Source organism: Mustela nigripes, chromosome 6 (genome assembly GCF_022355385.1).
Source record: "Mustela nigripes isolate SB6536 chromosome 6, MUSNIG.SB6536, whole genome shotgun sequence".
Lineage (NCBI taxonomy): Eukaryota > Metazoa > Chordata > Mammalia > Carnivora > Mustelidae > Mustela > Mustela nigripes.
In genome coordinates this window covers 53,600,283-53,616,634 of record NC_081562.1, presented here as the reverse complement: position 1 = coordinate 53,616,634, position 16,352 = coordinate 53,600,283, and the positions used below count along the sequence as shown (strand labels likewise).

At 39.1% G+C, this 16,352-nt stretch overlaps 1 protein-coding gene across 2 annotated transcripts; it reads right to left on the bottom strand.

Annotated features, from left to right (window-relative positions):
* Positions 1–585: 585 nt before the first annotated feature.
* TMEM52B (transmembrane protein 52B) lies at positions 586–9,103 on the bottom strand. Of its 2 annotated transcripts, XM_059402601.1 has the most exons (5): positions 8,501–9,099; positions 6,170–6,213; positions 4,395–4,433; positions 3,677–3,843; positions 586–2,148 (listed from the first exon to the last, which is right to left on the bottom strand). In XM_059402601.1, exons 1-5 carry the CDS (start codon positions 8,552–8,554, stop codon positions 1,907–1,909), a joined length of 546 nt encoding a protein of 181 aa, XP_059258584.1. In that variant the 5' UTR covers positions 8,555–9,099; the 3' UTR covers positions 586–1,906. The 2 variants fall into 2 exon arrangements, with proteins under 2 accessions (XP_059258584.1, XP_059258585.1); XM_059402602.1 differs by lacking the exon at positions 4,395–4,433 and having other exon boundaries at positions 8,501–9,103.
* Positions 9,104–16,352: the final 7,249 nt, after the last annotated feature.

Genomic DNA, 16,352 nt, shown 5'->3' with positions numbered 1-16,352 from the left:
GAGAAGGGGGGTGGGGTTATGGACATTGGGGAGGGTATGTGCTTTGGTGAGTGCTGTGAAGTGTGTAAACCTGGCGATTCACAGACCTGTACCCCTGGGGATAAAAATATATGTTTATAAAAAATAAAAAATTAAAAAAAAGAAAAAGAATAAGATACCTATAGGAGGATTTCTTCCAAGATCTTTTTCTACCAAATGATGTTTTAACTTCCTCAAGACTGGGTGTCTTGAAGGACGAAAGAGCCTAGAATATTTTACGGAATGTGTGATAATGAAGTGATTCATATGGCCAGAGCAAAACAAGGCCACCACAGGGTCATTCAACAATTCAAGCATCTTAACAATTTCCACAGGCAATTTGATAAATGACTCAGGATAAATTCAGCTCACCAGCAGCTTATACTCAGAACATTTCCCCCCTTGGGCTGAGGGAACATTCCAAGAACACATTTAATGAGGTGTTATACTAACCAGCCATTCCCTGGGTCTATGTCTCTATGAGTGCTGAAGCTAATTGCCGAATAAACCTGTTTTCTCAAATATTCCTTACCTCTACACAGACCATTTTCAAAGGAATCACATATCTTCAGTTGTTAACCTCTATCGACAAATCTTTATTGATGAAATAATGTGACTTTCGGTGCGACTTAATGATAACATAACAGGCTAACTGGCGAAAGGAAAAATAAGGCCTAAACTCAGTAGAATCTTAGCAGAAAGGGGAAAATTCGATGTCAATAGTAAGAGTACCAAATACGTGTGCATAATACTTTACAAATCTTGTCATTTATATTTAGTTCACTTGATTTGCACAACAATCCTGTTTTACAGGTGGGAAAACTGCTTTAGAGATTATAAGTGATTTATCTAAGGTCACTGGCAAGTCATTTTTCCCCAACACATCACTTCCTCAATTGTCCAGTAAAATACATTAAATCCTCGTATGTCCAGTATTACATGGGGTGCACAGCTTAGCACTACATGCTTAGCACTACACAGCAGGAATGTGTCCTGGCCGGGAAGGATCCCATCCAGGCTGAGTTCCCAGAACTCAGTTGCTCTAGGGACTGGAGAGCAGCACGGACAGCCATTTCTACCATGTTTCCACTAGGTGGCAGTGAAGGCCACCCTGCTCTAAAGTGTCACTAAAGAGCAAAGCAAAACAATGCCATTCTTTCAGACTTAGGAAAAGACTGCGTATGCAGTGTGTGTGTGCGCGCGTGCACACACATGTGTTGTCTAGGCAGAGGAACTGAAAAATGAATAGAAACTCTCACTGCCCCCTATGTGGTTTCTCACACTGCTAGTGGGTAGGACCAGAGTGAAAGAAAGACCTTGATTATTTGGCTCTTTGATACTATACTGTGTTCTCTTAGCCCATATCTGTAAGGATGGATCATGGATGTCCACAAAGGTATTGTATAATGTCCAAGAGTATCATTGTCACTCAGCATAAAAGGGAATGTTTTCTCAAGAGGAAGAATTCATGACTTTGGTGCATTCCTGTCTGTGGCTGTGCCTACACTATTGTGTATTACGATCTATTATTGTGCTAAGGTGGTAGGAGGAAAAAACACTTGCAGTATCCTATGGGTGAAGGAACTCAACTGCTAAAGGAATTCAAGATACTTTTGATGCTTTCTTGGTTCAGTAGTAATCAGCATTGCTAGAGCTTAGTTGCAAACTTTGGCCACTGAATAAAGAATAAGAGTTTCCAATTAGAGCAATTCCATCTTAGAAAATAGATGTGGCTGGAAATGAAGAGTTGGAACCCATCCTTTTCACTGAATAATGTTTAGTTGTCATCCTAAATCTTCCAAAAGTTAGGGGGAAAAAAAAGTTAAATTTGTCTGTCTGTAGCAAAGGCAGAGAACCCCCCACCCCATTTATAAAACCAGAGTTGCCATCAGTTTGAAGGGTGTTCTACCCTAGGAAACTCATCCATTGGAGGCAGCTGCTTCTCCTCTGGCACGGGGGGGAGGTCAGGTGCTTTCTGTCCACACCTGGCCACGGTGAAGCGACTCATGTGGAGAGCTTCTTCGTACCCTGGGAGGGTGTCCAAAGAGGAGGGCAATTGGCTGAGGGGGCTGTGCGAGTGAGCCACAGCCAGGATTCTTCGAGCTGCAGGGCCAAATATTGACTGCAGGGCTAGGGAGGAAAGAAGGAATAGAGCTAGAGTAACTGTGACATCCTCAAAAATCAGGGACTTACAACACACTTAATTCCCCTTCATTTTTAGCGAGTGTCCAAACCATTGTCACTCTTGGCCACAAATGTTATGAAAATGCTGTGAAGCTTGTTTGGAAACCAGCTTCACTCTGCTGAGAGATCCTGTCTTCTTTGGGGTCCTCAGCTAATCTAAATTGTGACCCCATATCTCACAACCTTGTCCTTCCCTTTTACAGAATCGGGGCCCTTTATGCCAACCCACTGATAACGCAGACTCCTTAGAAATATTTATTTCTGTCTTATTTATTTTTTCCCAAAGGGCAGTAAGTGAAGCAGGAAAGGTGGACAGCAATGTCTCCTCTTTTCAAAAGAAATTTCACAATGTTGTGCCACTGCTGTTCTGACTGGTCTCTCTTCTCCCATTTCAGGAAAGAATATAGTATGAAGAAGAGAACAGAAGGACATAAAGGAAGGTGTTTTATAATCATCAAGGTGATGTTAAGCTAACATTTAAATGTATCAACAGATCCACTACAGAACAAAGAATGGAAAGTACACATGATTAATGTCTTCAAAGATAAAAAATAATATATAGGTAATAAAAAATACAGGTTCTTGGGGCGCCTTGGGGGGCCAGTCGGTTAAGCGTCAGCCTTCAGCTCAGGTCATGATCCCAGGGTACTGGATCAATCCCTGCATCGGGCTCCTTGCTCAGTGGGGAGCCTGCTTCCCCCTCTCCCCTTCCCCCTGCTTGTGTTCCTCTCTCGTTATGTCTATCTCTGTCAAATAAATAAATAAAATCTTTAAAAAAATACAGGTTCTCACAAAATCCAAGACATTTTTGAAAAAGGGATACACTCAGAGCTTAAAATAGTTTTATCAAAATAACTTTATGAACTGGGTAATTCTTCCTGTGAGACATTTCCAATATTTTCTTCAGCATTCTACTTTTTTCTTCACTCTATCATTAGACCAATATTTGAGAACACAGCATCAGTGAGAGTCCAGGTCACCATACCATCAGGCTTCTGGAAATGAAAATAACCCTGAGTTCTAGAATCTTTAATGCAATTCAATCCATGTTTCTATATTGTTTCATCGTCCTGATCATTCTTTTTATTTGTCTTCTTCTTCTTCTTCTTTTTTTTTTTTTTTAAGTAGGCTCCTCACCCAGCATGGGGCCCGGTAAGGAGCTTGAACTCACAGTCCTGGGATGAGATCAAGTGTCTGACTCTTAGCTGAGCCACCCAAGTGCCCCCAAATCATACCCTTTTTAAAAAAACTTTATTTATTTATTTGACAGAGAGAGAGACAGCAAGAAAGAGCACAGGCAGAGGGAGAGGAAGAAGCAGGTTCCCCGCTGAGCAGGGAGCCTGACCAGGGACTCCATCCCAGGACTCCAGGGTCATGACCTGAGTGGAAGGCAGACACTTAATCCACTGCCAAACATGCACCTCCTTGATCATCCTTCCAAACCCCCCTCAGGTTATCAAGTCAGAGTACTCACAAGTGATTGTGCTCTGGAGAGTGCTGTCATGGTCGAAAGCTATAACTGTCACTTCATAGGGAGGCCGGCCCTCATCTTCCCCATTTTGCTGGTGGCTCAGACAGCAGCGGAAGCACGCGGAAGTCAGGCCGCACAGGAGAAGCAGTGCCCCAATGACCACCAGGAGCCTGCAGGAAGACCCCCCGACCTCCCCATGAAAGCTCGGTGATCTGGTGTGTTTCCCAGTCCTGGCCCTAACTGGTCTTCAGTGTCTACATTTTGACTTTGTTTGACCATTTTACACAGTAATCATAAGATTTTAATTCCAACACTTTCACTTCACAGGCATACTTATTTTGTCAGTAAGACTTAATCAGTTCATTAAAACAATAAGAGATCTAATATGGTTTGGAGGATCTGCTTTCTACTCTATATTCTCCTTTCTATAGACATTTCTAGAACTGAGAACATACATAATAACTTTTTGAGGTTGGCTGGGGAGATGGTATTGAAATAGGAAATCCTGGCATATTATCACACAGTTAAAAATGAGGTAAAGAAATTTGACTCCATGAGATGCTAGGTAAGAAGGCTGGCTTCTTACCAGCCTGATGTGTTTTTTTTTTTTTTTTTCTTCTGATGTCAATATATTTAAAAGCTAAAAAAGTAAAAATGAATGCCCCTGAGAAAAATAAAGTTCCTTTGAAATGTCTTTCTGGGTATGAAAGCTGAAACTTACCATATATACCAGAGATGTACCCAATCTGTGGTCATGCAACTATGGAGAAAGAATAAAGTTTTTTTTTGCAATAAAAACATAGTCGGTGCCTATTGTAGTTCCATAATCTGGAATATGAGTTACAATATAGTATGCTACCTTGTTATAATAATAGCATTAAAACTTATATATATATTTTTAAGTTTGCATTTTAATTCCCATTAGTTAACATACAACAAGTTATACTAACTTCAATAGAACCAGCAGAATCTATTGCAAAATGAGATGCCTTAAGTGTTTAATACTATAGATGGCATTGTGTAAATATTTTGTAAATCATTTTAAGATAGACTAGTGATGATGAAAATGGTGCTAGTAGAAAATATAACCATGACTACTATAAACAGTTATGATGACAATTACCAGGAAAGAATTTGGAATGTAAAATTACAAAGTTTGAAAATGGGTATGAAAGTTAAGGTTTGTTTTTATATTTGAGATCAATAAAATTTAAACATAAAGAAAATTTCAGTTATAAGCATGAAAGCAATACAATGAAGTTTATAATTTGTGTCTTGCAAATTGCTGCAAAAAGGCTCCCCAGTATACCATAAAAATTCTCACCATGAAAAAACCCCTAAACTTTCACTTCCATTATCAAAACTGATATGCACACCCACTTAAGCCAAATAGGAAGGAGGAAAAATGTAGAAACCAGTGTCACCATGTTAAAAGTTAACTAACTGAATTTTCTCTATAGAGACGACTCAATTTTATGGATTGCATGGAAGAAGGAGTATGGGCTAAGCTCAGGAGTGGGAAGGGGAGAGGAAGGAAATATTTATCTTTGAAGATGAACAAACTTAATACTAGTTTCTGATGTATTGAACTGTTGACATCTATTGAAATTCTCTTTTACATCCTCTCTTTGGTTGCACAGTTGTAGAACATACAGTTTGTTTTTCGATTAACAATGTCTCCTGTAGGCTTCTTGCATTCTCCATTTATTTAAAGCCTCTTCTAGTCCTAGAGTTATGATTCTGAGTCTGTTAAAAATGATTCTTCCCAAGTGGTAGGTGTCTAAAACCTCAGACGGTGTGATAAGCAACCCAGGTCACCACCATTTCCCCTGGGTTTAACAGTCTTGGCTGTTGAGAAACCCTTCCCATGGCTAAATATTTGTTTTCCTTCAGGCTGGGCAAGTGTTTTGTTCCAACTGCCCCTGCTTTCTTAATAATTTACCTCCAAGTGGAATGAATCTTTTCCCCTTTTATGTCCTCTGTATCTGTGTAAGACCTAATAGTGATAGGTTTAGATTAAGGGATTACAACCTCAACATGATAGCTGTATGAAGTCTGCAGGAAGTATTGACACACCCTAAAATACAGAAAATGCTCATCATAGTTCAGATGGTGAGGTTACTTTGGAATACCCCAACATATCTGCCGGGGATGAGATTTTAAATCCAGTGGGTCCTGATGAGTCACTGAGAAGCATGGGAAGGAAAGCCATTCGCAAATTTCTGTGGCTGTATGAATTGAGATTAATTCTGTTGTTTTAATGGAAAGATAGGCTTTGGAAAAAATGCTTTCAGTGATGTTATTTTAAGTACTTAGGATGACACAAGGGCATGTCTTTATTTTTGCATGATCCGTCTACCAGACTGGTGGGTTGATGTCCATTTAAGTAAAGATAAAGGGAAGGCAGAGATATTTAATGACCTCTTGACCTCCTGTTTTGGGTACTAATGTTTTTGTCTGTTTCTCCTTCTTCCCAGTTTGGTCTCAGATACTTACTGTTCAGGATTCACGCAGTTCTCCTCACATCTTGCCGGGGGAAGCTGCAGGAAGGGAAATAGTCTCAGACAGGGAAATGTCTCATCGGTTCGGCTCAGCAGCCTGCCATCGCTTCCCCGTGACTCTGCTATGTTAGTTTACTTGGTGAGAGCCGGGAAAACATGAGGACAAGGTCATAGGGTCAGCCCTATTTCTTTTCATAGCTCCCATGCCTGTGGATTATTATAACTGAAGTGGGAGAAACTAGAAGAGCAAATATTTAATCTGTCGGGGGTTTCCATTTGTTTGTTTGTTTCGGTGGGTAAGCATTACAACTTTTGTGAATGAGAGGCAGAGGCAACATTTAAATCAATTTGTCCTAAAAATGTCCTGATCTATCCCTCAGGATATTGTTATCACCTTCTTAATCTTTCCCAGTTACAAATTGAATTCTACCCCACTCCTCTTTTCTATTCCCTTAGTTCATCAATAACCCACCCCTGCCCCCCAAAAAAGAAGGAGAAAAAGGAGGGGAACAATTTTATTTATTGAATTCCCACTTTATGCCAGTCAGGCTACTAAGAAGTTTCAGTATGTCATAACATTTCATCACAATAATCATATAGGTGAGTATATTTAACCTTATTTTGAAAGATTACATGACAGAGGCAAAGGGGTTTAAGCTAACATGAGCAACCGCAAGCTCCTATTGATGTAGCCAGAATTCAAATCCAACTCTATCATATATGTGCGCTGAATGAGTTAGTACAACAAGGGCTAAATCTGCTCTGACAACACCTTGATATTGCTATCAAACCCCTCCTGCTACTGATGATGAAAGCTTCTTCTCCTTCTTTTACCTTGTATTTCAGTTGACTTTTTCCCTCACATAGAGGAACTTTTGTTTAGAAACTGCATCTCTCTTCCAGTAAATCGAATGACTTAGTATTCTCAGGAAATCAACAACAAGGGACAGATATTTGTACTTATTGAGGAAGAGGGGACATACAAACTCAAGACATACCAGGTGAAAAGGATTTGTAAAAGGACTTAAGAGCTGTTCTCTGCAGACAGCATTTGAGAAGCTCCTTTTTTTTTTCTTCTAATTTAAAACGGTTGGCCACTAAGGATGACTAAGTGTGTGCTTCCTCTAACCCACCTCTGGTTTTTTGTTTCTCTTTTTTGACTAAAGTTAAGAGAAGCTTAAAGTGCTAAACAGAGAAAATACTTCTTTTTGTGACTATTGCCAAAAAATTAAAAAAAGAAAATTAAAAAGAAAGAAAGTTCAGGGCAAGGAAAAGAAGAGGAAGCAAAAGGAAAATACAAGAAGAAATGGATTTACAGACAATAATTTAACTGGGATGTAGAAAGCAAAACAGTCGGTCCATTCTCCTCTAGGAGATGTACAGGAACTTGATACAAGCCAGTGCTTCATTTACTCTTCCTCTCTCTCTCTTTCTTTTAAAGTAGGCTCCACACTCAGCGTGGAGCTCAACACTCTGGGCTTGAACTCACAGCCCTGAGATCAAGACCTGAGCTGAGATCAAGAGTTAGATGCTTAACTGACTGAGCCTCCCAGGTGTCCCCACTTTTCCTATTTACTAGTGTTCATCACTGTATAAACTTTCCCTTGACAATTGTCCAGAATCCTCACCCTACTGACCTTTTTCATGAGTTACCTAGGGCCTTCTGATTTTTGGTGGGGAGAAATAAAAGGTCAGAAGTATTTTTTAAGAGTTACATGATCTGGAAGCATGTAAGTTTCTAGAATTGTATCAGGGCTGATGTGGAAACTCTGTTTAGGGGAATTATGTGTTCATTTTGATCATTTATTTGGGATCTTGAGGGATGAATGGTAAGATGCTAAAAGAGAGAAATGGGGGTGCCTGGGTGGCTCAGTGGGTTGGGCCTCTCTGCCTTTGCTCAGGTCATGATCCCAGGGTGCTGGGATCAGCATCAGGCTGTCTGCTCAGCAAGGGACCTGCTTCCCCCTCCGCCTCTGCCTGCCTCTCTGCCTACTTATGATCTCTCTCTCTCTCTCTGTCAAATAAATGAATAAAATCCCTATAAAAGAGAGAAATATAGATAGGTGGCACTTCTAAATTCCCATAGCTATCCTGCATGTATCTATGTTTACCCTAATTTCTGTTCCTCCATTTCACCGATGCCATCAGCCACACTGGGGCCATGAATCCTTATCACACTAAGGAAACATGCTAGTCATTCTTTTCCCCACTACCTCTTTGGTTCACTCTATGTCCTTCCCCCCACTCATTTCCCCCATGGTTCTTCTGAGAGCTGATTTGTCTGAGAAACAAACAAAAGTTTTATTTTTGCATTTTCTCAACTCACCTGGATGCAGTACACCAGGGCAGAGGCTATCACGGCCTGGGCTCGCACTCCCATGGGGCCGAACGTCTTCTCCAGGATCAGGTGCAGAGTGTCGACGTCTGTTGCCTCCTTGCCATGCTCTGTTGTCGGTCTGTCTTCTTGACCTGGAGGGCTTAAGCAGACAAACTTTTCTCAGCAATAAATCTTTTGCTCTCTCTCGCCTCTTACTCCTTTGGGCTTTTATTTTCTGTGGTCTTTCTCTCCCCTGGCTTTCTCATCCTGGCTTCTTTCTCTACGTCTATTCTGCTGTTACGGTCTCCACATTGACTTCTCTCTGCCTTCTACTAGTAATTCTTTCTATTTGTCTTTTACTTTCTCCCAACTGTCCCCAAAAGGAAAACATTCAGGGAGGACACATAAGTCCTCAGAATTAGGTATTTTTATAGGCAGTGGTGAGAAACTTGACTTGAGGAAGCTCAAAGGGAAATAGCTGGTGACGGAACAAGCTCTCTTGTCTCCATCAAAAAAAGGAGTAAAACTTTTGGTCCTTCGCTGCGGCAGTTCACGGAGGACCGTTGAGTAACTGCCAATCTCCATTCCCTCCCCTCTCCATGTGATTAGCCCTCCTCTCTTGGTTGCCCTCCTCCTTTGAAATCCTCCCCTTCGCTATGTTGATAATCAACTCTCCTGGTTCTGGGTCATTTATTTTAACCATTGCAGTAGCCCTGAGGTTGACAAATGGACTGGAAAGCACTCCCATCTTTGAGGAAAGCAGGTCCCCTCTACCCTGACTTTAGTTTCCTTTGAAACACATTAGTCAGACAGACACACATATTTTTTAAAACTGGGTTCCAAAAAATAACGAATAAACTAGGTTCCAAGATCTATGGGTCTCTAGATTTCTCTCTCAAATAAAATCTAAGGTCAGAGTAAAAATAAGCACACATAGAAAGAGAATATTTGTAAAGACACATCCTACAGGAATGAGTGAATAATGTATAAATGATTTATACATAAGTCAGTAGGTTTCTGCTTAATGCAAAGTATTTAAAAAATATTTTTAAATCCAAAGTATTTCATAGGAATATTAGATATCAGTTTACAAAGATTGATCTATCTCAGAAGAACTGAATAAAACCACCTTTCAGATCATATATAATTCTGAAATTCTAATTTTACTGAGTTGTTGAAGACAGCTGTTGTGTGTGACTGATTCAAAGAGTCCTCACACAGCATTAAAATATGATATCAGCATGGCAAATATAATGGTTTTTTCCTCTTAGCTAAGGGAGTCAAATAGTGACAGAAAAGCCCGATATGATACTGATGATTGGACATCATTAAGTTCCAAAATTAAATGAGCACTACACTATTTTTCTTTTTAATGTAAATAAGACAGAGATAGGATGAAGAGTACTTTCCAAATTTCAGCAGAAAACTTGACAAGGTGGGAGGTATTTCTTAGGACAAGCAGGGCAGGAAAATCCTGGCCCTCCACTAAATTCTCTGTGGTTTCTCCAAGCCTTCATTGTCCCATTTATGAAACAGGAGGGGAATGCTCCCTTGACCTGCCCTAGGAGTTGTTTCAAAGAAAAAATACTATCAGAGATATGAAGTCATTTTGATTAGAATCTTTCTACTTAGATTGGCCTGTCCATGGTAGCATCACTAATCTCTCCCTGCTCTTTCTCTTCTCAGAGTGACAGGAAAGCATCGTGGCTAAGAATCCAGCTAGCTTATCTGGGATTAAATACTTGCTTTGTCACTTATTTTTATTTATTTATTTATTTTTGCTCTGTCACTTATTCGCTGTGCAGTCTTGAGCAAGTTATCTTATCTCTGTTGGGTCAGTTTCATTCTTTCAAAATGGGGTAGTAATAATAATGTTACTTCATAGACTTATAGAGACTAAGTAAATTAATGTGTGTGAAATACGTACAATTGTCCTGATGCAACAAGTGTTTTTATAAGCGTTAGCCAGCATTATCTTGATTTCCATTCAGTTTTGCCAATGACCTTCACCTTCAATATGCTGAATAATTGAAGTGCTCTTAGTGTATTATAACCATGACCATGTTTTAACTTTCCTGGTATTCCAGTTCTTAAGTATTTCCCCTTGCTGTTCTGGTCATATCTTCTCCCAATCATATCAACCGAACCGGCATGAACAGGTTTGCCAATTAACATGATTTTTACCTGTTACACTTTCCGGCATGTGATTGCCATAATCGTTTTGCCCTCTAGCTTTCTAACAGGTTTGAACAAAATGGGATTCTGTTAATGACCTCCTTGTTACTTTTCTTTCTTAGAATTATTACTGCCATTTTGTTGTTGTTGTTCTCACTGAATTATTCCTTGAAGGAATAGAACTTCCTATTTATCCTAATGCAAGTGATCATGACTTGTGTCAATTTTAATACTGAGTTCAGTCCCTGCCAAAGCCTCCATGTCAGGAATGATGACAGAGGAAAGGTCCCTGTGGGAAGACTGAAGAGTGTAGGCACTGGAAGGGCAAGTAGCTGAGGGAGAGGGAAATGACCTCATTTCAATCCTACACAATCTTGTTGTACTTCCATTAAGTTAGTGAATCATTACCTTATACCCAGGTTGTTAAGGACTTGGAGTGGAACCAATGGATGGTGCATGTACACAGACCTTTTCACCTATGTCTCAGGAAATTGTTAGACAAAAGTTCTAACAAGTAAAGCTAAAAAATTACTAATTTCTGGCCCCTTTGATTATTCTCCTTTTGACCTTGTCTATATCAGGTGACCAACTAAGAATTTCTTTTATTTCTGTGCCTCAGTGAAAAAGAGGTCAGGACTACCCTCACTGTGAGTCATCAAGCATGAGTTTTGGAGTGTTGAGCAATAAGTTAGGCCATATCCATGGCTTCAAAAATAGATAATAAAGCAGAAGAGATCAGTTCCATCTTGCAACTTCTCCACTAGGAAGTCCCTCTAGCTTATGAATCAAAATTTCAGTGTAAGCACTTCAGAGGTGTTGACCATCAGGGGTAGATATGAAATTCAACAAAACAGAAGGTTTAAGTTTATAACAAAATTGTTAGTTTTATATGCCATCTAACACATTACCACAAATTATCTGAGTAATAATGTAAAAAAACACACATTTTTGTTTATCTCACAGTGTCTGTGGATCAGAAATATAAAAACAGTTTAGTTGGGTCCTCTGTATAGGATCTCACAGGCTGCCATAAAGATGGCTATTGGGTTGTGTTCTCATCAGACAGCTCAACTGGGGAAGGATATACTTCCAAGCTATGTCAGGCAGGAATTCATTTCTTTATGGCTATTGATTTGTGTAAGTTTGTTTCTTTAAATCTGGCCAGAGAGGAAGAAAGGAGTGAGAGCACCTTTAGCAAGATAGGCACTATACCTTAGGTAATCAGATATACATGATCATATATGATCTATCACCTTTGCTACATTCCAAGCCACAGATACCACCCACACTCAAGGGGAGAAGATTACACAAGGGCATGAACATCATGAGGCAGGGATAATGAGAACCACTTAGTCTGTAAAACCTGTCCAACTTTCTTGCTACATCAGGATTATAGAAATTATCCCATGGATCTTTAAAAACAGAAGAAATACAAATGTCCCTCAATGGATGAATGGATAAACAAAATGTGGTATATACATACAATGGAATATTATTTAGCCTTAAAAATAAAGAGAATTCTGATACGTGCTACACCACAGATAAACCTTGAAGACACTATGCTAAGTGAAATAAGCCAGATGCAAAAGAACAAATACTGTATGTTTCCACTTATATGAGGTACTTAGTCAAATTCATAGACACAGAAAATAGAACGGTGGTTTCCAGGAACTAGGAGAAAGAAAGAATGGAGAGCTATATTAGTCAGGTCCTCTAGAAAAAAACAGAACCAAAAGGATGTGAATATTTATAGAGAAAGACCTATAAGGAACTGACTCATGCAATTATAGAGACTGGCAAATCCAAACCTGTTATGTGGATCAGCCAGCACGAGTCCCAAGAGAACCAATGATGAAGTGCCTCTAGCTTATGAATCAAGGCTGTCTGCTGGAGAATGTTTTCTTATTTGGAGGAAGATCAGTGTCTTTGTTTTATTCAGGTCTTCAACTGATTAAATAAGGCCCACTCTCATTATGGAGGGAAATCATTACCCTACTGATTAAAATGTTAATCTCACCCAAAAACATTCTCAGAGAAACTCAGAAAAATATTTGACCAAATAACCGGGCACCCCATGACCCAGACAAGTTGACACATAAAACTAAACATCCAGGAATTATTATTTAATGAATACAGAGTTTTTAGTTGGAGAAGAAGAATAGTAAGCTGAGTTCTTAATTGGCATCAGATAAAAAAGAGATGTTCAGCAAATCATTTACATTTTTTTGGGCTTCATCTCCACCTTCTCAAAATAAGAACTGAGATATATTTTCCTTAAATTTCTTTGTATTTTTAAAACCCAGCTTACTTGGGTGATGTCTTAATCACTAAGAATCCAAGTGTTAACTATTTACTGCTTTCAGAATATTACAGAATATTACAATTTATATGGTATACCAAGGTGATAGGAAAGAATGAGTTTTTATTAATAGAAGGAGATCTATCTACTTCTAAAGAACTTGTAATTTGGTTTTAGAGAGGGAATAATTGTAATGGAATTGAAAATCAATAGAATGCACTACCAGAGTTTATAAAATGAGAGAGTAAAAAACGCTTGCAATCCTACCTCGAGATTTTGAATATAGAGGATTTTTTAAAGAAAAAAAAATGAATTGTATTTGAAGGGAGTACAGGATTTGTAGACCTCATCATCAGGTCCTGGATCACTTAGTGATGTTTTTATCAGTGTGGACCCAAAAACACAATGGATGATTATTCTCTCCTGGGTTTCATGGGTGGGGAATGAACGTGAATAACTGAAGTCTGAGAGATCTAGCTCAATCTTAGACCTTCTCTAGAGAATGTAGTTATTTCTAGTGTTGTGTGTATCCTTGGATGTTTTAGGTATATAGTCATATATGTCCTTCCAAGACAGTTCTTCCTAGGACAATCCATAAAAGGTTACTAGGAAGTGACGAGCTCGTAAGGAAAAAATGTGTCAGATCAACAAGTGTGCTTCCATATCACATCTATTTTTTTTTATTTTTTTTTAAAGATTTTATTTATTTATTTGACAGAGAGAGATCACAGGTAGGCAGAGAGGCAGGCAGAGAGAGAGGAGGAAGCAGGCTCCCTGCTGAGCAGAGAGCCTGATGTGGGACTCGATCCCAGGACCCTGAGATCATGACCCGAGCCAAAGGCAGTGGCTTAACCCACTGAGCCACCCAGGCGCCCCTATATCACATCTTAATCCACTAGAATACTAATGGCATGCAAAACAATTGAGTCACTGAGGAATCAAAAAGTGTTCTCTTCACTGTGACATGATTTCAGTATTAATTCATTATCAAAAACACTTTCCTGGGATTCCCTGGGTGGCTCAGTTGGTTAAGCATCTGCCTTCAGCTCAGGTCATGATCCCAGAGTCCTGGGATCAGGTCCTGCAGTGGGGTCCTCATATAGGACCTGTTTCTCCCTCTGCCGGTCGTGCCCCTTGCTTGTGCTCTCTCTCTCTTTTTATGACAAACAAATATATAAAATCTTTTAAAATAAATAAATAAAAAATAAAAAGACTTCCCTGAGATTCTACTTACGTGAAAGTCAGCATGGTGAATGCAGTTAGCAATCTTGATTCCTGGCCCTCAAGATCAAGGGAGGTGTTGTGGGGCTTGAGTGATAAAGGTAAGCAGCATTTATCTGTTACAAGCTGGTTTGACTAGGATATACTTGCTATAGGCTGAGCTTTTTTTAGTGAACTGTATCATGGAGTAAAACTATTTAATTTTTAAAAATATTTATTTACTTATCTATCTATTTATTTATTTTTAAATAGAGAGAGCAAGCTAGCAGAGGGGCAGAGGGAGGAGAGAGAGAATATATATATATATATATATATATATATATATATATATATTTTAAGATTTATTTATTTATTTACTTGACAGACAGAGATTACAAGTAGGCAGAGAGGCAGGCAGAGAGAGAGAGGAGGAAGCAGGCTCCCCACTGAGCAGAGAGCCCGATACGGGGCTCAATCTCAGGACCTTGGGATCATGACCTGAGCTGAAGTCAGACGATTTAACCCACTGAGCCACCCAGACATCCCAGGAGAGAGTGAATCTTTAAGCAGGTTCCACACTCATTGCAAAGCCTGATATGGGGCTTGGTTTCACGACCCTGAGATTATGACCCTAAGATAATGACCTGAACTGAAATTAAGAATCTGACGCTTAACAGGTGGAAGCACCCAAACACCCCATAGAGTAAATCTTTAAATGACAGGTGACCTATTTTCCATTTGGTCTCAGATACTTGCACAGAAAAAGGTAATACAAGTAATCCAGGAAAGAGGAGGGAAATAGAATCTTAAGTAGGCTGTCAATATCAGTGATTTTTCTAAATAGTTTCCTAGATATTTTATTTGTATGTTTTTCTCCAATGTTCTTTTATGGATCTCCTCCTTTAATTTTTTTGTCATGTAGTTTATTTTATTTTATTCTTAAAAGATATTATTTATTTACTTATTTGTCACAGAGAGAGAGACAGCACATACCAGCTGGCAGAGTGGCAGGCAGGCAGAGGCAGAGAGAGAAGCAGACTCCCTGTGGAGCAAGGAGCCCGATGCAGGACTCTATCCCAGAACCCTGGGATTATGACCAAGCTGAAGGCAGCGGCTTAACCTACTGAGCCACCGAGGCATCCCTCGTCATGTAGTTTAAAACAAATTCCAGATATCATATCATTTTGGCTGTAAATACTTCAGAAAATATCTTTAATACACAATTTTTTTAAAAGCATGTATAACTACAATAAGATGTTTCTTCTCTGGTTAGGAGGTTATGGAGGGAAAATAGGTGAGAATTCTATCAATGAATTCATATAGGCAGCCTTATGGGGAGCTTGCTGAAGAGTCTTTGAGACTCCGGTTATTTATGTGTAAAATGTATCCTTTGATGGGCAATTCAATTATGCTGAGTATTACTACTACTAATATTAATAGCTATCATTTATTGAGTTCTTATGTTTGAAGTATAGTATTTAGCATTTTCATGCACTATTTCATATGAATCCTGATAGCAACATTATCAACATTATCCAGTGGGAATTCCAGTGTCCCAATTTATGGACAAAGACATAAGTTAAGAGTATTATAGACTAATATTATAGTCTATAGAGTATTATAGACCAAGATTATAGACTAAGGTACTAGGAAAGGAAAGATTCAAAGCCAGCTCCATCTGGCTTCAAATTTCTGCTGCTTTGTTATACTCCTGCTATCTTATACTGCTACTATATGAAACAGCACTCCTAATTAACTTCTAAAATTACCCACATCACCATGGCTGGAGATGATTCACATGTGATTAACTCCAAAATTTCTAATCTATTGATGATTTAAACAGTCAAAATTAAAAAGGAAAATGTGAGGCTCACAAAAGCCACAGTATAGAGGGTCTGCTACAATGCAGTAAACAAATATGGACAATGGAATTAAGTAATCTGGTTTAAATGCATAGTCCTTCACAAATTTAATGTGACTTACTCTTTTGAGTTTCAGTTTCCCTATCTGAAGAGTGAATACAAATGCCTCTCCTCTAATGCTCACAGAAAATACAGTTTTCCCTTTCATAAATTACCTAATGAAACATCCTGAAATACTAGCAGAATCACCACTTTCCCCACCTGCCTCAGGCATAACCCAAGAATTTGCGTCAGCCAACTTCCCAGTATGAAGCAAAACCTCTCC

What these genes read in the sequence shown, in the direction of transcription:
- TMEM52B (XM_059402601.1), bottom strand. Translation starts at nt 8,554, where the DNA reads ATGGGAGTGCGAGCCCAGGCCGTGATAGCCTCTGCCCTGGTGTACTGC. An exon ending in AACTGCGTGAATCCTGAACA is followed by an intron (nt 4,434 to 6,169) that starts GTAAGTATCTGA and finishes CTTTCTCCATAG; the next exon opens with TTGCATGACCACAGATTGGG. An exon ending in TCTCCAGAGCACAATCACTT is followed by an intron (nt 2,149 to 3,676) that starts GTGAGTACTCTG and finishes TTTCCTCCCTAG; the next exon opens with CCCTGCAGTCAATATTTGGC.